Genomic DNA, 23,305 nt, shown 5'->3' with positions numbered 1-23,305 from the left:
TTTCCCCATTGCTTGTTTTTGTCAGATTTGTCAAAAATCAGATGGTTGTAGGTGTGTGGTCTTATTTCTGGGTTCTCTGTTCTGCTCCATGGGTCTATGTGTCTGTTCTTGTACTGTAGCCCTATAATAGTTTGAAGTTGGGTAATGTGATGCCTCCTAGCTTTGTTTTTTTGCTTAGGATTGCCTTGGCTATTTGGACTCTTTTTTTTTGGTTCCATAGGAATTTTAACATAGTTTCTTTCTAATGCTGTGAAGAATATGTTGGTAGTTTTATTAGTCAGTTATTCAATGGGAATAGTACAGAATCTGTAAATTACTTTGGGCAGCATAGCCACTTTCATGATATTGATTCTTCCTATCCATGAGCATGGAGTGTTTTCCATTTGTTTGGGTCATCTCTAATTTCTTTGAGCAGCGGTTTACAGCTCCCCTTGAAGAAGTCCTTCACTTTCCTCACTAGCTGTATTACTAGGTATTTTATTCTTTTTGTGGCAATTGGGAATAGGGAGTTCATTCATGATTTGCTCTCAGCTTGCCTGTTGTTGGTTTATAAGAATGCTAGTGATTTTTGCACATTGAAATCGTATCCTGAGACTTTGCAGATGCTGCTTATCAACTTAAGAAGCTTTTAGGCTGAGAAGATGGAGTTTTCTAGATATAAGATCATGTCATCTGCAAACAAAGATAGTTTGACTTTCTCTCTTCCTATTTGAGTAGCCTTTATTTCTTTATCTTGCTTGACTGCCCTGCCTAGAACTTCCAATACTATGTTGAATAGGAGGGGTGAGGGTGAGAAAGGGCATCCTTGTCTTGTGATAAAAATAACTCTTAACTTTTAAGCCTCCCATATAAGTTAGATGCTTCTTCACAACCTACTTTTCTTTGTCCAATCTAGTACAAAAGTAACTGGCTTTAAGTACTTCTCTGGGTCTTCATTTCTTTATAAGGGCTCCTATGCCATGTAAAATTTGTATGAAATAAAATTTTATGCTATGAAATGTTAATCTATCTCAGGTCAATTTAATTCTCAAGGCCTAGCCAAGACCCTACGAGGACAGAGATGGAGTTTTATCCACTCCTACAAAGTGCTATCCACACTCTCTACACTATAGTACTTCTTGAAACACTCTTCTCCCCTTTGCTGCCTGATACAGTCTGGATGTTTGTTCCCTCCAAATCTCACGTTGAAACGTGATCCCCAATGTCTGAAGTGGAGCCTCGTGGAAGGTGTTTGGATCATGGGGGTGGATCCCTCATGAATGGCTAGGTGCCACCTTTGTTCTAATGAGTAAGTTCTCACTCTATTAGTTCACAAGAGAACTGGTTCTTACAAAGACCCTGGCATCTTTCTTGCTCCCTTCCTGCCATGTGACAGGCCTGCTGCCCCTTTACCTTTTGCCATGAGTAAAAGCTTCCTGAGGGGACATGAGAAGCCAAACAGGTTCTGATGCCATGCTTGTACAGCTAGCATAAGCATAAGCCAAATATAATGCTTATCTTTATAAATTACCTAGCCTCAGGTATTCCTTTATAGCAATGTAAAATGGACTAATGTACTGTCTAGCTCCTGTTTACTTATTATAGGTCTCAGCCTTCTCTAAAAACCCTGTCTCCGAACTGATACATTCCACTCTCCTGTGTGTTCTTGTAGTGCATAAAAGGTACCACATTTTCAAGGAGTACTTCTTACATGCAGAGCACTGCTGTCAGGTTATGAACAAGCAGACCAGACCTCAGCTTCATGGGCTGTACAGTCAAGTTGGCAAGGATGACTTTAGGCAAATAATTAGAAATAATTAGTAAAATGATTAAAAATTTTCAGAATGCCCTAAAGAAAAAATAAAGGAGGGTATGGAAATGTACAGTAGCTAAACCTAACCTGGAGTGATAGTTAAGGGCAGCCACTCAAACTCTGCCATGCCCATTATTCTAAGTGAAGTAACTCAGAGATGGAAAACCAAATACCACATTTTCTCATTTATATGTGAGAGCTAAGCCATGGGTATGCAAACACATAGTGATATAATGGACACTGAAGACTCAGAAGAGGAGAGGGTAGGAGGGGGTTGAGGAATGAAAAACTACATATTGAGTAGAATGTACACTACTAAGGTAATAGGTACACTAAACTCTCAGACTTCAACAATGTACAATTCATCCATGTAACCAAAAACCACTTGTACCCTAAAACCTATTGTAACAAAAAAAAAAAAAAAAAAAAAAAAAAAAAATAAAAACCAAAAAAAAAAAAAAAAAAAAAAGAAAAAGAAAAAAAGAAAAAAAAAGGAAACCCTCTGGCATGCATGGTTTAGACAAAGAAAAGAAAAAATAAGATTCAAAGTAGAGGGGGCAACGTACACAAAAACACGTTAAAGCAGGAGAGAGGAGGAAATGCGGCATATTTTAGGATCAAGGAGAAACACTGGCGCAGGATGGGGCGGGAGAATGCCTTGGCCCCAAGGCACGTCGGGGCCTAAGGCAGCACAGGCAGTGAACCACTGCACTGCTCTTCAAAAAAGAACTCACTGTAGGCTGTGTGGAGGCACCCAGCTGCCACCCCTTCAGGAGGCAGAACATCATGCCACTGAGTCTGCAGTCTTCCCTGGCAACCTCTGAGCCAAGTCTACATTCCTCCTGAGCATCCTCTAGTCTGTGACTAATCACAGTTGGAGTACAAGGTTGTTGCTATTTCTGTCAAATGCAGGAGTCCTCTAACAGCTAGTCTTGCTTCAACACTCCCCACCAGATTGGTCAAGACTGTCAAATTTGGTTGCAGATCATACCCTCTTCTCCCAGTTTGAGGCTCTCTCTAGATTTGGGCCTTGTTAAGATATGATTATTTGTTTCAAGGCTTAATGACAGAATACTGTTTTATAGATGCTATTGGTTAGATGGAAGGCATTAGACTCACATAATTGCCTCTTAGCTTTTAATCATGTCCATGGAGGTGCTGGGAAAAACAAAATATAGCTGTGAATATTTACAATTTTTTTCCTAAGAAATATCAAATCAGTGATATCTGGATGAAACAAATCTCAATTGGCTGTTTTCTGCTTTCATTAAACAAATAATTACAGCAGTTTACTGCTGGAAATAGCACAATACATTTGATAGAGTTCAGCAAAACTGCAACAGAGATAAGAAATGTTCACGCAATTATTTTGGTGAGTTCCCAGATTGAGCTACTTGCCAATTGTGATAGTTAACAAGGTTTTATTTCAAAGGGAAAAAAGAATTTACTACTGCAACTTAGTAAATATATGCTAGAGTTTATGTTTAATAAATTTTTGTTAGAGCTTCCACTCTGATATCTGTCCCATCCTGCAAAATATGTATTAACCATGTAGTTTGAATACATAAGCCACATGGATTGATCCTACAGCTGGCTCCAACCAAAGACAGTCAGGATTCTCTCATTTTCCTTTGCCAAAAGCAAGAGTGGTTTAATGGAGAGATCTTAAAGGTTAAGTCCTATGATGGTGGGAAGTGATGTATCTCCCCAGCTCTATGCTTTAATCCCCCTACATTTGAAAGGTAAAATGTTACTGCAGGTGGCAGCTGGACAATCAGGGAAACCAGTGTGAAGTCAAAGCCTACAAAGCAGAGCCAGGATAAATAAGAGAAGAGAACATGAGTTTGACAGAGCTCTGTCTCAAGACTGCCCTATATCACATGGCTATTGAGAGCAGATTGAAATGTGTTTTCTGTTAGTTGTGGTATCAAAACCATTCTAATATACAAGGCTGTTTTCCTGCTTTTCTTGATTTAAAATTACACAATTGATCATCCATCTCAGCTTAAAACTTATTGCCCCTGAATGGGGTTGGGGGGGAGGTCAATTGTCATTCAATGCTTCAGGTTTAATTTTGTAGCTCTTCATTAATCACAGACTTAAAAAACTTTGCATGCCATTTCAACAGGTTTCAAAAAATAAAATAAAAAATAAACTTGTGTACTAACCAATTAATGCAATTAAAGATCTGGATACTAGGTGAATTATCAGTACTGGATACCTTAAAGAGCACATAATGCAAAGCAGTAGACTCTTCTCTGGCTTAAAAAAAGGTTGATGTTCGCTTATATAAAAATTTGCAGTGATAGCCCATGGGCCAAATCAAGGCCACATTTGCTTGTTTTGCCTATACAATATGTAAATAGACATAGTACAAAAATACATATAGCTCTTCATGGCAACAATCAACTAGAGATGAACAGCAGATAGTCACTTTCGGGCAAGAATGAGTTCCCAGTTTTGATTACTTTACACATGGTCCAGTTCACCCATTTCATTACCTTGCCACTAAGATGTTTAGATTTGTGTCCCCTGGTTTAAGTGTACATGTTAATGTTTTGGCAGCTAAGTACAGATTTATCTGATATATAGGGGGAAAAAAAAAACAACCTGGTAGCAATTTAACAACAACAACAACAAAAAAAGACACAAAAGTAAATATCCATTTCAGCTGAGTGAAAAAAAAAACACATTTTTCATATCCTTTGTAATAACCACCAAATACGTGTATGTATTACCTTTAAGTCATTTTCTTCTATCTTCTTTTGAAGCATTTTAAGGCACTTAGTAAAATCAGTGTGGTCTTGATCAGGAGTTGAAATAAGCTCACATCCCTATGTATTAAAGCAAAAGAAAAGGTAAGAATAAGAAGTAATTTCACCCTTACAAACAAGATCAAGACCTATAAAAGTAAAGATAACATATCAAATGACATATCCTATTATGCCTTTATTGTTCCCATATCATTAGAATCATTATCATTATCTTTTTAATTTCACATCATGGAACATTTCAGAAATGGTATTAGAGTGTTAGAATAATGGACTGATTATGACAATCATTTTATTTAAGAAAAGTATAGATTATACTACATTAATGGGCCTTTTAAAAATACTGATGTGATGTGATGACATTCAAGATTAACATAAGGACTTTGATACAAGTATAATAAATTATTTTATCAGTTCAATTACCTGAAATTAAAATGAAACTATTTGATGAAACTTTGAAGTTCTTTAAGCAGAACTGATGAGCTTGTTTACATGAATGAAAGAAACTAATATTAATATTGAATAATAAAACCTTACATTTCAAGTAAAATCAAGTCAGCAGTCCTACAATATTCTTTTATAAAAGCCTCTTTCTCCCTTGTGAGACACAGAACAAAGAGCTATGTCTGCGTAAATATGTCTCCTGGATTATCTTTTGGACATAATGAAGTGAATTGATAAGTTCTTTGCCTTCTCTACAAGATAACTTACCCAGTGAAAAACAATGAAATATATTTATAAGTGTGAAGCCACAAAAGTGCCAGTTTGTTGGCACTAGTGAACTTAGATGGCTAAAGAAACCATATTTTTGAAATGACACCTTTTCCTCCAATGTCATACAGAGGCAAAGGTACATAAAGTGAGCATGATGGGACTTCAGACTTCTTAATTCAGGAATAAAACAATTCTTGGACTCTGACAAACAGCTGAGTAAGGGAAAGTTAAAAATAATCTAGTATATAAAGTTGCCATTCAAAGAGTTTTCAAGGATACAAAACACCCATACTGCCACTTAAATTATTCTAAGAACCACTCTCGGTAGATTTAAAGGTTCTTCTTTTACTTCAAGGTCTCTTTAAATGTGTCAAGCTCAACCTGTGCTTCATTCATTTATGACTCTCCTACACTATAGTGACCAATGAAAAAATTAATTTCTCATCATTCGGAAATATATTATGCTCTAAAAGATATATATGTCATCTTTACATGATCATCAACATATACTTTCTTGACCCTACAAGAACAATGAAATTTACTATAATCACCAAGCAAGGACATAAAGAAGTGACCCTTCTCAGGTTAACACTCCTAATAAGGAAGACAGCAGCATATGCCAGGGCATACAGGAATATTATTAGCAGGGTTGAACAGACTGCCACCAAACCAAAAATCTTTACACTGAAAGGTCCTCAAGGGTAGGTTCATTCATATTGTTTCCAGTACCAGGCACCAGTTTGTTGCATAGTAAATGTTCAATAAACGTTTAAAGAATATTCTTGAGGAAGAAAATTGATTTTTACAAATACAGTTATAATAATGTACACTGGCTAGGGGGTACAATCGTGCGGTATCTTATTGCCAAATATGCCATATTTCACAATGAAAAATTGTCTTCCTCTTTTAAATGCTGACAATAGACATATTTAAAAGGAAATAAAATTTAAAAGGCAAATAGAAAATTCAACATAATGAATGATTAATACATCATTATCTACCTTCACAGAATCCACATAGAGATCCATAGAGAAAATGACAGTTAAACAAAACCCAGGAAGTAATCTATCTAGCACCCACCGCAAAATTTTGTAGATTAAGAAAATAAAAACAAGAGACAAAAATTGACCTGCTGACAATTGGACAGCTAGGTAGTAATCAGCAGCAAAGACATGACTAGAAATCCTATTTATTTACGCTCACCAAGTAAAACAAATTCTTAGATAGCTGATAGAAAAATGTCATATAAGATCTCGAGAGTTAGTTTCAAAAGAAGGATACTATTTAAAAAAAAAAAGCCTACTTGAAACATATGAGCAAGGCTGGAATATCTTACTTTGCCTCATCATTTACAATAAACACATAGAAATGCTTGGTTCAGGACATGGAAAGAGATTAGCACTGAAAAATTCAGAGTGAATCTAACTCAAGAATTTCTATAAAGTCGTTGAAGGTGTTTAACTGATAAACAGTCATTTACAAGTTTAAATGGTTCTAATCTCATCACAGACTGAGAATAAACTCACAGGAAGTGGAGGTAGCTCTAATAGCAGTTGCAGGGCAGCTGCCAACACTTAAAAAGGAGACCTGAAAAACGAAATCTTAACCAAAGTGCAATAACAGGCCTGTGGCTAACTAAAGATGTTTCCACTGTTTTCTGGGTCTTAGGGTAACATATTAAGATCTAAGAGAGGAGAAACAGAAAGATAAAGATGAGAAACTACCAAGATCCTGCAAACAAGAAACAATGTAGAAATACTATAAGGTATCAAGCAATACTCCCCACTATATATTAATATTTATCATTATTTTAATATGAAGCCCAATTTCCTAATGTCAGAAGAACTGAGGTGCTGTGAAAAATTACACTGATATACTTGCTCAAAAAAAAAAAAAAAAGAAAGAAAGAAAAAGAAATCCCTCATACTTGCTATCCAAGGACTGAGAAGATATTAAAGCCATGAAATTTGGTAATTAAAAATATTACTTTCTAACAAGTAGTTTTTAATACTAATTTCCTAATAGAAATGCACAAAAAATAGACCTATGGTGCCAAAGAGTCGGAATTTTTGTTTCAAGTACTGCTATCTTCTATTTTTTTCTCAGTTATGTAAAATGTTTTCAGTATACAAAGTATTATGTTATGAACCAACAAATGGCTCCATTCTCAGATTATACTTTTTGTTTTTTTCTTTTTGAGACAGGGTCTTCCTCTGTTCCATAGGCTGGAGTGCAGTGGCACACTCATGGCTCACTGCAGCCTTGACCTCCTGGACTAAAGCAATCCTCCTACTTCAGCCTCCCAAGTAGCTGGGACTACAGGAATGTACCACGATGCTCAGTTGATTTTTTTGTAGTGATGGGGTTTTCCTATGTTACCCATGCTGGTCTCAAATTCCTGGGCTCAAGCAATTCTATGGCCTTGGCCCCCAAAGTGCTGGGATTACAGGTGTGAGCCATCACACCTGGCTAGTCTTAAAATATAAGTTTTCACATATACATGGAAAGAGTATCAAAGAATCACAAGGACAGAAAGATAAAAGTCATCTATCAAGTCAACAATATTTTTCATGCAAGTCAGCAGGATTTACATGAAAGAATAAGGGACCAGAAAAAAAAAAAAAAAGCAAAGGCAATTTCACAGAAGAACAAGGTGGTTGACCTTGCCTTTCCAGATATTCAGACATATAAATTAATTAACACAACAGGGTATTGGCAAAATGAAACAGTAGAATATTAGAACCACAGAAGCAGAAATATTCTCTTGTGTGAGCACAGCTGTCTTTAGGAGCTAGAACAGTGACTGGCACACAGAAAGTGTTCAATATATAGTTGGTAAATAGATAACTGAACAGAATGGGGAAGATAAAAATAGACATACACATACACACATTTGGAAACTTAATAGCAAAGTCTCAAAACATTTACAAAAAACAGAAAAGAAAATGATTGTAGTATGTGATATTTTAAATGAAGTGCAAAAATAAATATAAATCTGAAGAGAAAGAATTGATAAATTCAGCTACTTTTAACTAATAACTTTTTTCATCAATAAACAATATGCCTAAAATAAAAAAGCTTCAAAATGAAAGAAGTTATTTTCCACAAACATAACTAAAAAAAAGATTACTATCCAGAATTCATAAAGAATTTGTAAAAATCTATAAAGAATAACTGGATGAAAAAATGGGCAAAATATTTGAATAGGCAAGTTAAAGAGCGGCAAACCTAAAAAAGCCAATTAATTGTAGTATTTCGTTTTCATGCTGTTGATAAAGACATACCCTAGAGTGGGTAATTTACAAAAGGAAGAGGTTTAATTGGACTTACAGTTTAATATGGCTGGGGAGACTCATTATCACGGCAGAAGGAAAGGAGGAATAAGCCACATCTTACATGCATGGCAGCAGGCAAAGAGAGAGCTTATTCAGGAAAAATCCCCTTTTGAAAACTATCAGATCTTATGAGGCTTATTCACTATGACGAGAACAGCACAGGAAAGACTTGCCCCATGATTCAATTACTGCCCAGCAGGTCCCTCCCACAATACATGAGAATTCAAAATGAGATTTGGGTGGGGAAACAGTCAAACCATATCACCAATACACATGAAAAAGCCAATACACATGTAGGACTGCTTGAGTGCAGAAATCTGAGTCAAGCCTTGGTAACTTGGCAAAAATCCATCACTACAAAAAAAAAAAAATTAGCCAAGCATGGTGGTGGATACCTTGGGAGGCTGAGGTGGGAGAATTGTTTGAGCTCAGAAGGTTGAGGCTGCAGTGAGCCATGAAAGCAAATACGCAAAATATTAGGCAAGTTAAAGACTAGCAAAACAGAAAAAGACAAACACATGAAAGGATGTTGATTTTCACTCGTAATCAGATAAACCCAAGTAAAAATCACTGATACACATTTGTCATACCTTAGATTAACAAAAAAACTATGGCATATTTAAACACTCGGCTATTCTATGACAAAAATGAATGAACAACAAAAAACCTACAGAATAATAAATGTGACACATAAATGAGTTACAGAATCACACAGGGAGTATAACTGCATATATATATGCAATGTTAAAAACATGCTTATTACATTTAATAGGATTTAGTGTAGCTTTCATTAAAGTATTAAGAAATATAAGAGAATTTTTTTTTAAGATTTAACCATGAGAAAGGGCCACAGAAATCTTGAACTGTATAGGCAGCATTTATTGAGTTGTGTCATGGTTACGAAAATATTTGGTTTATTATTTAAGCATTTATACTTGTGTATATCTTAAATATTTCTGATATGATTTGGCTGTGCCCTCACCAAAATCTCATCTTGAATTGTTCCCATAATTTCCATGTACTTTGAGAGGGTCCTGGTGGGAAGTAACTGAATAATTGGGGCAGTTTCCTCCATTCTGTTCTCATGAAACTGAGTGAGTCTTATGAAATCTGATGGTTTTATACACATCTGCCATTTCCCCTGCTTGCACTTCCTCCATCTTGACTCCCTGTGAAGAAGGTTCCTGCTTAGTCTTTGCCATCCACCATGATTGTAAGTTTCCTGAGGCCTCCCCAACAACACAAAACTGTGAGTCATTTAAAGCTTTTTCCTTTATAAATTACCCATCTTGGGTATTTCTTCAGAGCAGCGTGAGAACAGACTAATACGTAAATTGGTACCAGGAGAAGGGTGCTACTGTAAAGATGCCTGAAAATGTGGAAGCAACTTTGGAACTGGGTAAAAGGTGGAGGTTGGAACCATTTGAAGGACTCAGCAGAAGACAGGAAAATGTTTGAAAGTTTAGAACTCTCTAGAGACTTGGAGGATTAAGAAGACAGGAAGATGTGGGAAATATTAGAACTTCCCAGAGACCTGCTGAATGGCTTTGGCCAAAATTCTGATAGCGATATGGAAAATGAAGTCCAGGCTAAGGTGGTATCAGATGGAGATGAGGAACTTCTCGGGAACTGAATCAAAGGTGACTCTTACTATGCTTTAGCAAAGAGACTGGTGATATTTTTGACCCTGCCATAGAATTATGTGGTACTTTGAACTTGAGAGAGATGACTTAGGATATCTGGCAGAGGAAATTTCTAAGTGGCACAGCATTCAAGAGGAAGCAGAGCATAAATATTTGGAAAATTCACAGCCTGATGATGTGATAGAAAAGTAACACTCATTTTCTGGGGGAGAAATTCAAGCCAGCTGCAGAAATTTGCATAAGTAACAAAGAATAGAATGTTAATCCAAAGACAATGGGGAAAGCATCTCCGGGGCATGTCAGAGACCTTCACAGCAGCCCCTCCCAACAAAGGCCCAGTGGCCTAGAAGGAGAAAATGGTTTCGTGTGCTGGGTCCAGGGTCCCCCTGCTCTCTGCAGCCTCAGGACATGGTGCCCTGCATCCTAGTTATTTCAGTCCCAGCTGTGGCTAAAAGGGGACAAGATAAAGCTCAGGCCATTGCCTCAGAGGGTCCATGCCCTAAGTGGCAGCTTACACATGGTATTAGGCCTGTAGGTGCAAAGAAGTCAAGAACTGAAGTTTTGGGAACCTCTAACCCAGATTTCAGAAGATGTATGGAAAGCCTGACTGTCCAGGAAGAAGATTGCTGCAGGGGCAGAGCCCTCATGGAGAACCTCTGCTAGGGCAGTGCAGAGGGAAAATGTGGAGTCAGAGCCCCCACACAGAGTCCCAACTGGGGCACTACCTAGCGAAGCCATGAGAGGAGGGCCACTGTCCTCCAGACCCCAGAATGGTAGATCCAGTGACAGCTTGCACTGTCCTCCTGGAAAAGCTGCAGGTACTCAATGACAGCCCATGAAAGCAACTGAGAGTGAGGCTATATCCTGCAAAGCCAAAGGGGTTGAGCTGTCCAAGGCCATGGGATCCCATCTCTTGCATCAGTGTGACCTGGACACAAGACATGGAGTCAAAGGAGATCATTTTGGAACTTTAAGGTTTAATAAATGTCTTAATGGATTTTGGACTTGCATGGGACCTATAGCCCCTTTGCTTTGGCCAATATCTCCCATATGCAATGTGTATATTTACCCAATGCCTGTACTTCCGTTGTATTTAGGAGTAACTAACTTGCTTTTGATTTTACAGGTTCATAGGCAGAAGGGACTTGCCTTATCTCAGATGGGACTTTGGACTTGGACTTTTGAGTTCATGCTAGAATGAGTTAAGACTTTGGGAGACTGTTGGGAAGGCATGAATGTGTTTCGAAATGTTAGGATGTGAGATTTGGGAGAGGCCTGCCAGAATCATACGGTTTGTACTGAAATCACACCTTGAATTATAATCTCCATAATCCCAACAAGTCCTGAGAGGGTCCTGGTAGGAAGTAACTGAATCATGGTGGTGGTCTCCCCTATGCTGTTCTGGTGATAGTGAGTGAGTCTCACAAGATCTGATGGTTTTATAAGCATCTGGCATTTCCCCTGCTTACATTCACTCCATCTTACCACCCTGTTTAGAAGGTGCCTGCTTCTCCTTGACCTTCTGCCATGATTGTAAGTTTCCTGAAGTCTCCCAAGCAATGTGGAACTTTGAGTCAATTAAACCTCTTTCCTTTATAAATTACCCAGTCTCAGGTATTTCTTTATATTAACATGAGAATGGACTAATTTCTTTTTTTCTTTTGTCTATTTTTTTTTTTTTTGGACAGAGCCTCGCTGGAGTGCAATAGTGCAATCTTGGCTGACTGCAACCTCTGCCTCCCAGGTTCAAGTGATTCTCCTGCCTCAGCCTCCCGAGTAACTAGGATTACAGGCACGTGCCACCATGCCTGTCTAATGTTTGTATTTTTAGTAGAGATGGGGTTTCACCATGTTGGTCATATTGGTCTCAAACTCCTGGCCTCGTAATCCACCTGACTGGGCCTCCCAAAGTGCTGGAGTTACAGGCATAAGCCACCGCATCTAGCCTTTCATACTATTTTTAAAGTCATTTATTGCTATTACTAAAGAGAGTGGTCAATGTCAGTAAGCATACATTAAACATTTGGTATATGATCAACTTGAGTCCCTTATCCCTCACACCAAGCTGATATAAATTTATAGTGACCAATTTCTAACTAGCCCATTGCATATCTCAATAATTCTATTAAAATTCCATAAAATGTTTATATCAAGTTTAACTATATATCCCTTTATTGTTCTGTAACTGGTCTTAGTTGTACCTTCTTGAGATCATATAGGTAAGGTCATACATTGCTTTTAAATTAGAATACTTTCTTTGATTTTCTTATCTCCATTCCACTAATCCTGAGCTATTTAGGATCCAGATTTATACCAAGTAACATAAAGACAATCCCTGTCAGCTTCAGTAAACACTCACAGAGGTGATAGGCATATGTTCCCCACCTGTGTCCACATCTCAGCCCAATACTGACTAGGAAGGTGAGAACAGAGTCCTTTACCCAAACATTAGCAGTCTGTCCAGTGCAAGGCATCTGAATATCAGTACATGACAAGGCATATTGTCAACCACAATCAAACTAAATGAACATATATTAAAAAAGTAACATTCTGCAAAATCAAGATATTTTATTAAGAAAATGCCATAAAGCATTAGTATTATAAATGGTTTCAAATATTAGAGTGTGATTTTTGCAATGAGAAAATAATTTCTCAAGATGACTTATGTCAGAATGACAAAGAACTTACAATGATTTTCCTGCAGTTTTTAAACAATTCAAATACCATTGGTTCTAGTTTCATCAACAAAGCCATTATTCTCAAAGCTGTTACATGTATATGAGAAATAATCATATGCACAAGCAGGGAATGAAACACTATTTTCTTACACGGTATCCTCTAAGTAATGAAGATTCAGAAAACAGATAAATCATCCTGTGAAACCTATAGCATGAGATGGATTGAAACTCATGAGGAATAACTTACTTAGAAAAATGGCACGAATAATTATAAATATTTTATGAAGGTTCTACACTAGATCATTCACATAAAATTTTATATGTACATATATATGCATATCTATATGATGTGAGAGACAAAGGTATTAAATAAATGTAAAATATCATGACCTCAATGATAATCACTAAAGACAAATATTAGTTATCTAACATCTGTTGAATCAATAAGCTAATAAGTAAAATATATAAAAATTAAAACAAAGGCAAAAAGTAATTAGGAATGAAAGACATAGGAAGAGCACATTTAGTTGCTGACTAAATAGAATAATCTCTCAAAGAAAGAACAATGGCAAGAGTTGGCTGGGGCTTCTCCATTCCTAGTCTGTCTACCATAATACAAGAAAAAGTACATTAAGCATATGTTGCTATGTACATGCTATATGTGCTTGCTGTGCAAATACAAAGTCAAAACAGCTTCCACTTCAAACTCTGCTCCCCTTTTCTAGAAATTCAGAATGCTCAAACTGCCAGGAACATTCTCAAGTATGCCATAGAGCCTCAACATAAACTGAAGATTTCACTTATACGTATTTATCAACCACACACAAAGAACTATCTTTCATTTTCTACAATTTTATTGTTTACAAAATCTACACGAACCAGAAAACTTTCAACTCTCCCTAATTTTATGCTGCCCTGGCTTCTTATGATTCTTATGTGAAATATGGAGAGGATACAATTCATATCAAAATGTAGTTGTTGGACTTAAATAAAATATAGGTATAAAAGCTTTATAACTTCTTTCCTTCATCTAATCTTTGTTAAAATTTCACCTTCTTAATGAAGCACACCCTGGGTACCCTATTTAAAACTGTGACTTCATGCAATTCCCTCTGCCCGACCCCAGCAAGACTGATCTTGGCTGTCAAGACTACCCTTACCCTACTCAGAATTTTCTCTCTAGAGGAAATAAAATTTCCTAACATATTACATATTATTTATTGTCTCTTTGTACCAGGATGTACATTCTATGGAGGCAAAGCTAATCCTGTTTTGTTTTCTGTTTTATCCTGAGTACCTCAAACAGCACACAGTAAGCACTCAGTAAATATTTGCTCAATAAATGAATGAATATTTGCTATAATGCAGATGTCTCATGCCATATGTTTGAATAGCAGTACATGTTCTACATATTGTACCTTGGTGAGAAGATACTATTGACAATGATAAAAGGAACATTTTGTTATTTCCTAAAATTATAAAGCTGTAAAGATATCATATTAGTCCACTTTTACACTGCTATAAAGAACTGTGTGAACCTGGATAATTTATGAGGGAAAGAAGCATAACTGAATCACAGTTCAGCTTGGCTGGGGAGGTCTCAGGAAACTTACAATTACAATCACAGCAGAAGGCAACAAAGAAGCAAGGCACTTTCTTCATAGGGTGGCGGGAGGAAAACAAATGCAGGAAGAACTACCACACACTTATTAAGCCGTCAGATCTTATGAGAACTCACTCACTATCAGGAGAACATCATGGAGGAAACCATCCTCATGATTCAATTACCTCCACCTGGTTTCTCCATTGACACATGCAGATTATGGGATTACAATTCGAGATGAGATTTTGGGTGGGAACACAGCCAAAACATATCAGATATAGTCTATGCTTTTCAGCTGAACTGGCTCCTCAATCTCTTTGTAGCCTAAATCAATCAATAAAAGACTTTCTCCAATTAAAAATAATTAAACAAGTTGTTTAGCATTCTTGTAATAGATTAATGCTAATAAAAGATTTTGAGGCTAAACTCAAATAGGTGACCTGTGAATACCTATCATATTCTCTGACTGACACTTTTCATTCCTCTGTATGTTAAAGCGGGACTACTGGAATTGATCAGTACCCTACCTCGCCTCATAAACACACCTGACTGCAAGCTATTCTTACATCAATGCTAAAAACAGACAGACAAAACATATATTCCCAGCTAAAATGGAAACTTGAAATAGACTAATTTGTCATGGTAATATGAAGATAGTGTCCTTTTCATTTCTTCCATTTTCTTCAAGTTTTAGAATGAACACTTCACCAGAACAAGTACAGGAGTCTCCCCTTTTCCAAGGTTTTGTGCTCAAGGGTTTCAGTTACCCACAATCATCAGCTGTCCAAAAATAGGTGAGTATAATATAATCAGATATTTTGAGAGAATGATCACATTTATATAACATTTATTTATTAGTTATTACTGCTAATCTCTTACTAATTTACAAATTGAACTTTATCACAGGTATGTATGCATAGGGAAAGAATGCATACAGAGTTCAGTACTATCTATGGTTTCAGGCACCCACTAGGGATCTTGGAACATATCCCCTGTGGAAAAAGGGTACTCCTACATGGTTTAAAAAAAAAAAAAAGATACTACATCCCCAGCATGAATTCCTCCTCTTTATTAGATACTAGCACCCGAATTTTCTTTGATTATTTTTTGCCCTTCTCTCAGGTATACAATTAGATACCCAGTTCTGGATGTATCAGGACTGGTAAGGACGATCAACATAATTCATTCCCTTATCCACTGCAAATTGTTTGGAGTTGAGCACATGTCACAGTTCAGCTCAAAGAGTGCCTAAGAATTGCTGGGATGTGTGTATCAACCCTGGAAGAGATTTCTGCTCTTCAGAATAAAGACATGTTGACATGGCAGCCAGTCTACAACACAAGAGGACAGCCTAGAGCCAGAGGTCCACTATGTGACACTTTAGTATGAAGCTTGCAGTGCAGGTCAAAGAGTTAAGAAATAAGAAACCAGGTACCTGGAAACTGCTTCAGTAGCCCACCAAGCCTCACTGAAGCTCAATCCACCTCTATCCTTTTTGGTTATGTGAACAATAAATATTTGTTTCATTTTGTGTGGTTGAAGCTATTTATTTTCATTGCTTGCAATATAAACAGTTCTTATCACCAGCTTTACCACAGACGAAGAAAATATTCTTTCATATGGTATGGCTGAAACAGAAGATGCCTACAAATGACTTCTTTCTTCATTTCAATGTTTTATCTGCATTTAGATATGAAAATGACAAGTTGGTGGATTAAATATTTAGGTTTGAGCCTGTCATGCCCAGGTCAGGATCTAGGAATTTAACATCCAAAAATTTAAAGACTATGTACATTGGGAGGCCAAGGGAAGATAAATTGAAAAGTGTATTGATCTACAGATTGGTAAGGCCATGGTCCCTAAAGACATGATATGTTGGCCTGGTATTAGCAAACTCATTAACAGGTTGGGTAATAAATGTGTGCTAATCAAGTATTGTCATTATAATTGTGTTCTACCTTCTTCAGTCATTTCAGCACAAGATAAGAGTTATACTGACATATGTAATTTTACCATGAAACACAGAGAATTAATACCTTAGCAAATATTTTATCCTTGGTATTACCTAAATGGTCCCAGGGCATAATTGAAAATTAGCCAGAAACAACTGTAAATTAAGTAAAATAGGGACCAAATTTGTAAATTTTATAATAAGTACACACACGTGTGTGCACACACATATACGCATCATGGAAAAGACAGAATTTGGGAACAACCTGGTTATACAAAAAGAAATTTTCTTTCACACGTAAATTTTACTTAAACTTCCATTTGACTTAAATATGAAACTAGAGACTTGCCAAAAAGTTTTAATAAATAATACATTATAAAGATATCTTCCATTATACTTGGCTGTAATAACAAAAATAACAAAAAATTGAATTGAAATGATGTAACAAGCCGAATAACAAGTTCAACAATAACAAATGGAAATAATTCACAATGATAAAGGAAATATCATGAGTTCACATTAAAATAGTGAATGCCCTAAAGTCCACAAAAACAAAATTTGAAAGCAAATATTAAAGATGCAGAATGTTACAAATAAGGTTATTTAATCCTTATTACCAACATGATCATTCATCAGGTTTGAGGGAATTGAAGAAAGAGGCAAAAAACTTACTAAAACCGAAACACTATGTTACAAAGAGATACTCATACAGGCAAAAATTCTTGTCTGGCAAATCTTGTCTATTATTTGGGAGAAAACAGGATCTTCAGGGAGGAAGAGTAAACAGCAGTCCTTGAATACAGGGAAATTGACGTCTGCACTCTCAGTCACTAGGATAGTATGGACGCGTATCAGTAAGTCAATAGACGTTTAGTGGCTAGACAAATGATGGTTGAATTAAAATCCATTTATTTCCTCATAAAAATAATGGTATTTTTCTCATGAATATAAACTCATATAAACCAGAAAATGAGTCTCACACAGAGAAGAAACATTATTTTTTACTCATTATATAATAATGCTGCCTTGAGGAAATTAAATAACTCTTTTCTATTTAGACACAATTAATGTAGGTTCTTAAAATAACAAAAATTAGCACTTCATGTGCAATTAAGTTTAAAATACATTAATGTTAACAAAACTAACATCCAGTAAAGAAAATTGAAATATACATGCTCATTGAGGTTAACAAGTGCAGCACTACAAAGTACTACAGAAAAAAAATTCAGAATATGTTTGAATAATTTTTAACTTATTTTTTAATTAAAAAACAAATGGCAAGGAAAAAAACTGGTATTAGGAACTTAGCAAAAAATTAACAATAAACAGTTTTCAGAACATGCCCTGGAATGATCAGGGTTCAGCTCAATTTTCCTTACTGCCAACATCTAGATCTATGGCAAACAAAATATATGCTCATAATATATGGTCCCAATCACAATAAAATCACAAATCATTTAAAAGGGATAGGTTTATGTTCAGTGTGGTATATGTATGCATTTTTAAAAAAGAAAGAGGGTTCAAACAATAAGAAATTTAGTATGAGGAAAAAGGTTTAGATTAAAAAAAATAATCTCTCTGAACCTCACAGCTCCATCTGTAATAAAACTAATATAAAAATCAAAATTGTTGTTAAGATTAAATGAGATGATGCATAGTGATGAATATATATCAAATGCTCACCTCAGAACCTGGGAAGAATCTTTAGTAACAGCAGGTGACACAGACAGACCACCTCAAGTTTACTAGAATATTAATATTCTCCAAAGAACTTTGTGCCGATACTGGCAAACAATTTTTTTTTTTTAATTTACTGACAAGGGAAAGAAATTATTACATGGCAATGAGTGTCAATAATCAACCTAATTTCAAAAGACCAATGCAAAAGCCATGAGAGTGTCATTCTCAATTACGTAATTTATTGTTTGCCAATAATTTAACTAAAATAGGTTAATGAATTTTTACATTTTACACACATAAAACCTATCAGATTATACTATGCTGACTCCTCTAAAATTCTTTAATGGGAAAGAAAACAGATCCTTTGAAAAAAATGTAATAGCATATTAATTATTTCATGCACTATATCCAGAGAGACTTGGCTTCATAAAACAAGAGGCAACGAGTTAAGTCTGGTGAAAACATTCCCAAGTTTGCTATTAGCTTATTCATTTTAGGTCAAGTCATAATTTAGTGCCCATCCATTATCTCAGGACAGAAAACACTTGGGCAAATTATCCTGAAAGATTTTATGGGGCTCTGAGACATCTACTGTAACTTTATGGACTGAGTTTATAAGGTTAGGAACTCATAAGTGCTATTTCCTCCCAGGTATCATGCACATCAATTTTAAAAATTTATTTCCAGTGACTTGCATATAGACCCTTATCTAGTATAATTAAATACAATGTATACAGTTAATAAAATCTAAGATTTTTTTCAATAAACTAAAATTCTCCAACAAAATATAGCCTAATTCTCTGATAAAATGAGATAACCTTTAAAGTATCCAATCTTAAAGGTTGTGATCCATTGACAATTAACCGTCTTCCTCACTAAATGAGTAACATTAATAAGAACATTTGAGTACATTTAGTATTATATGAGATATGAACCACTTTACATGAATTACATTCCTGAATCCCCATAATGACCTTATAAGGTAAGTGTAATTCTCACATTTTAAAATATGCGGACTATAGTTCCCAGAGATTAAATAACTTGTCCAAGGTCACACAATTGATAAGAACACCATGTGGGATCAGAACCTATCATGCTTTGTACCTTGCTTAATACTCTGCTTAATTAAACTTTTGGTATTTGGGCAAAATTAAGCAGAAAAATGCCTTTATAATTTATAGAAACATTTATTTAGTTATTATTCTCTAATTTTAAATATCTGAACATCCATTAGCTGTTAGGCAGACATGATGACCCCGCATGACCATGCTACTTCCGAAGACTTAGAAGTCTTCATGGTTTTTGCAGCCTCCTGAAAATGGGTAATGAATGCTTATCTATCCCTTTTTCCTTCTTCTTCAACTCATTATATTATCATTATATTTATTAATATATTTGTGACATAGGTTGACTTTTTCTTTTAAACATACCATTATAATCAACATCTTTGTGTATACATGTTTGGTTCTGGTTTATTTTTTTAGACTTGAATTCTAGAAATAAAATCACTTGGAAAATTATGAGAACATTTTCAGATTCCTTAATATTTGATGCCAGAGTACTTTCTAGGAAAGTTGTAAAAATATGTATTCCTATTAGTAATATATACAGAAAAACACTTCATCCTTTTAAAATATAATCTTAGGAGACACAATTCATCAGGGATTTCCTGCTGTTAATTAACTTAATTGATTTTCTTGTTCCTTAATAGGAAAGAGAAATCAGTTTCATTGAGGAAAAGATGATTTCCATTGAAGAGGAAGAAAAAAGAAAGTTAAGATAATTCTGGAGCGTGCAGCAGGGATGGGAAGTGGTTCTTTCAGGTGAGGGCTGAGTGGCTAATGGACAGATGAAAAGAAATGAACATGCTCAGAGGAAAAATTAGTTATCAATCAATAAGGTAAAGTAAATGAGGTAAGAAGATATCAAAGACCATCTTTAAAATTGGCTCTGAAAACATGAAGTATGATTTCCTATACCTTCATATTGGCATATTGACGTGGAATGTCTTTAGCAAAAAAGCAATGGTAAAAGTTTTACTGAGTTTTAACATATTAGCTCCTTTATGTTCTCCTATTCATTGCTGACATTGCCTTTCTTCTCATCAGTACGCAAGTTACACATTTAAAAATATTGGGGGGGTGGGTATTTTCAAGAGTCTTGGAGAAATTGAATATATTCAAGTTTTAATAGTAAGAGTCCATAATCATTCATTAAATGGAATTGACTGGAACTCTGTAATTAAAAACTGCCTGCCAGATTAAGGGCACAGCAGGCATACAGCAAAATGACAGATACTCTGAATAACGAAAGACACAGATCTAAAATTAGCTCAGACTTGTTCTCAAATTTGCTAAGAAGGGGAATAGTACCATAAAGCAAACTGAAATCTAGAAGATCTCTGTTCGTTGATACAGGTATGAACATCATCTTTTTCCCTGCAGAGATATAATCACAAAATAACTAATTCCCACTTTCTTCTTCATTGTATAAAGTGTACTGTGGCAGATTGTTCCTTTTATTTACCAGGCTTCTAGAAACATTTATACTTTTCAAACTGAAAAGGTGTTTTTTTAAAATCATCAAATAGCCTACAAGGAATGATTTCTTCAGCAAGAATGTCACGTGATTCGACTATTAGAAACTCTAAGTAACAGGCTGCCTAATATAATCTAGTATTTTCTTTCTGGTATCTAGATGGTGTATAAGGGAAAAGAAGAAATGCAATTTAACCTTGTAGCAATTCTCCATTCTTTCCCAAACTTAAAGAGACATTCTAATCTAGCATAATCTTTATTTGTCCTATGTGTTGTAAAGTAACCTTTTCTTTCAACAAGGCATTGAATGAAAGCTATAGTGTTTCAAACAAGAAAGTCACTCCTTCTGTTAATGGAAATTGAATGTCTTTTTAGAACAGCTTAGGGTTTGAAATGATGGCTTTCTTCCTAAAACCCGAGCCAGACTTCTGGATGAAAGAGGGTACAAGGAAAACTTAGCATAGCAGGCTTGTTGAGACTGCTGTCTTTAAAATGTCCTGCTTCCAAGATTGGCCTTTGGCTGACATCAGGAAACTTAGATGGTATATAGTTACTACACTGATAGAAAACTTTCTTTCTTTGAGAAAGAGTCCCATTCTGTCTCCCAGGCTGGAATACAGTGACACAATCTCGGCTCACTGTAACTTCTGTCAGATTGTCATGCCTCAGCCTCCTGATTAGCTGGGATCACAGGTGTTTGCCACTATGCCTGGCCAATTTTTTTGTATTTTTAGTAGAGATGGGGTTTTGCTATGTTGGCCAGGCTGGTCTCAGACTCCTGACCTCAAGAGACCCTCCCTCCTCAGTCTCCCAAAGTGCTGGGATTATAGGCATGAGCCACCATGCCCAACCCTACACTGATAGAAAACTTTCTCTAAATAACAGTGGCTCACCATGTGTTGGCTGCTCATATAACATGATTTACACTGAGCAGCTGCTTTCTTTCCTTCTGAAAAATTCTCTGAATTTTTGGTATGTGCCACGTAGAAACTGTGGCTGCCTACGTAACCATTCCTTAGTGAAATTTTGGGCACTGTGTCTCAAATGAACTTCCCAGTGACAACACCTCACAGATGTCGCAATTCAACTAAGCATACCCAGTGTGACTCCACTAATCACTGGAACTGGTGACTGGTCTTCTCAGGGCTATGCTCCATGCATCTTCCCCCTTTGCTGATTCTACTTTGCATCTTTTTGCTGTCATAAATCATGGCCCTGAACACAACTACATTTTAAGTCCTCTCTGTGAATCACCAAACCTGGAGTGGTCTTTAGGAACCCCAAAACAAATAGGTAAAGAAATTCTTCCACAATGAGGATGCTTAAATAACTTTTTTTTTTTTTTTTTTTTTTTGAGATGGAGCTTTGCTCTGTTGCTGGAGTGCAGTGGGAACCTCTGCCTACCAGGTCCAAGTGATTCTCCTGCCTCAGCCTCCTGAGTAGCTGGGTCTACAGAAGTGTGTCACTAGGCCCAGCTAATTTTTCATATTGTTAGTAGAGTCGGGGTTTCGCTGTGTTAGTCAGGATGGTCTCAATCTCCTGACCTTGTGATCCACCCACCTCAGCCTCCCAAAGTGCTGGGATTACAGGCATGAGCCACCGCGCCAGCCCTCAGCCCCTATGCTCAGCAGCTCCACGTACTTTCTGGAGAGACTTGGTGAAGAGCCCTGGTGGAGGGCTAATTACTCCTTTGATATATTCATAGTGGTTTTAAAGGGATGATACCCAGACCAAGAACAGATTTCTGAGTCTGCATGCACACAGAAACATTATCAAGAGCCCAGTTACAGAATTATCTGGGTTTTAAATACCCTCTAGAGGTTTCCCATTGGCCACTCGGTGTACACCCCATACAAACGAAGTAGTGGCCCACAATCAGTCTAAGTGGTTGCAGAAGGGAACCAGAGATTGAAGAGAAGTTCCAAAGGTTACACCCTATGTTAATGTCTTATTGGTTGTAGGAAGCAACCAATCAGAGGCTAAAGTGAAGTTACAAAGTTCCACTTCCATGCAAACAAAGATTTGGCCTGGAATCAGTCTGATTGGTTGCAGAAGAAACCAATCAGACGCTAAAGCAAAGTTACAAAGTTACACCGCTATGCAAACGTCTGATTGGTTGCTGAAAAGTTACAAAGTTACACTCCTATGCAAACGTCTGATTGGGTGATTCTGCAGCCAATCAGAGGTTCTTTCAATTTTCCATCTGCTGTCCAAAAAATGGGGGTGTTCCAAAGGGAGTAGCCTCCAACCCGTTTGTTTCTTATGTGTGAAAAGTTGGGGTTTTCCTTTGGATTTAGTTCTAGGAAGTCAGCATGAATTAGCCTTAGGTTCCATGCCTCCAGACCCTATTCTGCCTCAGCACAACGTATAGAAAACAGCCTGAGTTCTGTGGGTAGACTGCCTGTTTGAATCCCACTTCTACCACTTCCTAGCTATGTAACCTTAAACAAGTCATTCAGTCTCTTTGTCCCTCCATTTATCTGTAAAATGTGAGTAACAATAGTTCTAACACGATAAAGTTTGTCAAGGGTTAAATGAATTCATAAATGAAAGTGTGTATAAAAACATCTGGCATATTTTAAGCATTAAACATATTTGGTA

General features: G+C 36.4%; 1 protein-coding gene across 1 annotated transcript in view; it reads right to left on the bottom strand.

The window, feature by feature from the left end:
* The window catches only part of TPK1 (thiamin pyrophosphokinase 1), a 245,793-nt gene that overhangs the window by 38,967 nt on the left and 183,521 nt on the right, over positions 1-23,305 (bottom strand). Inside the window, exon 6 of the mRNA XM_017508327.2 lies at positions 4,531-4,626. Coding sequence (XP_017363816.2) covers positions 4,531-4,626 — 96 coding nt within the window. The remainder of the gene's footprint in view (positions 1-4,530; positions 4,627-23,305) is intronic.

The sequence above is a fragment of the Cebus imitator genome, unplaced genomic scaffold, assembly GCF_001604975.1.
Source record: "Cebus imitator isolate Cc_AM_T3 unplaced genomic scaffold, Cebus_imitator-1.0 Scaffold390, whole genome shotgun sequence".
NCBI lineage: Eukaryota > Metazoa > Chordata > Mammalia > Primates > Cebidae > Cebus > Cebus imitator.
Note: the sequence above shows the minus strand (reverse complement) of the source record. Positions and strands in the feature narration are given on the sequence as shown.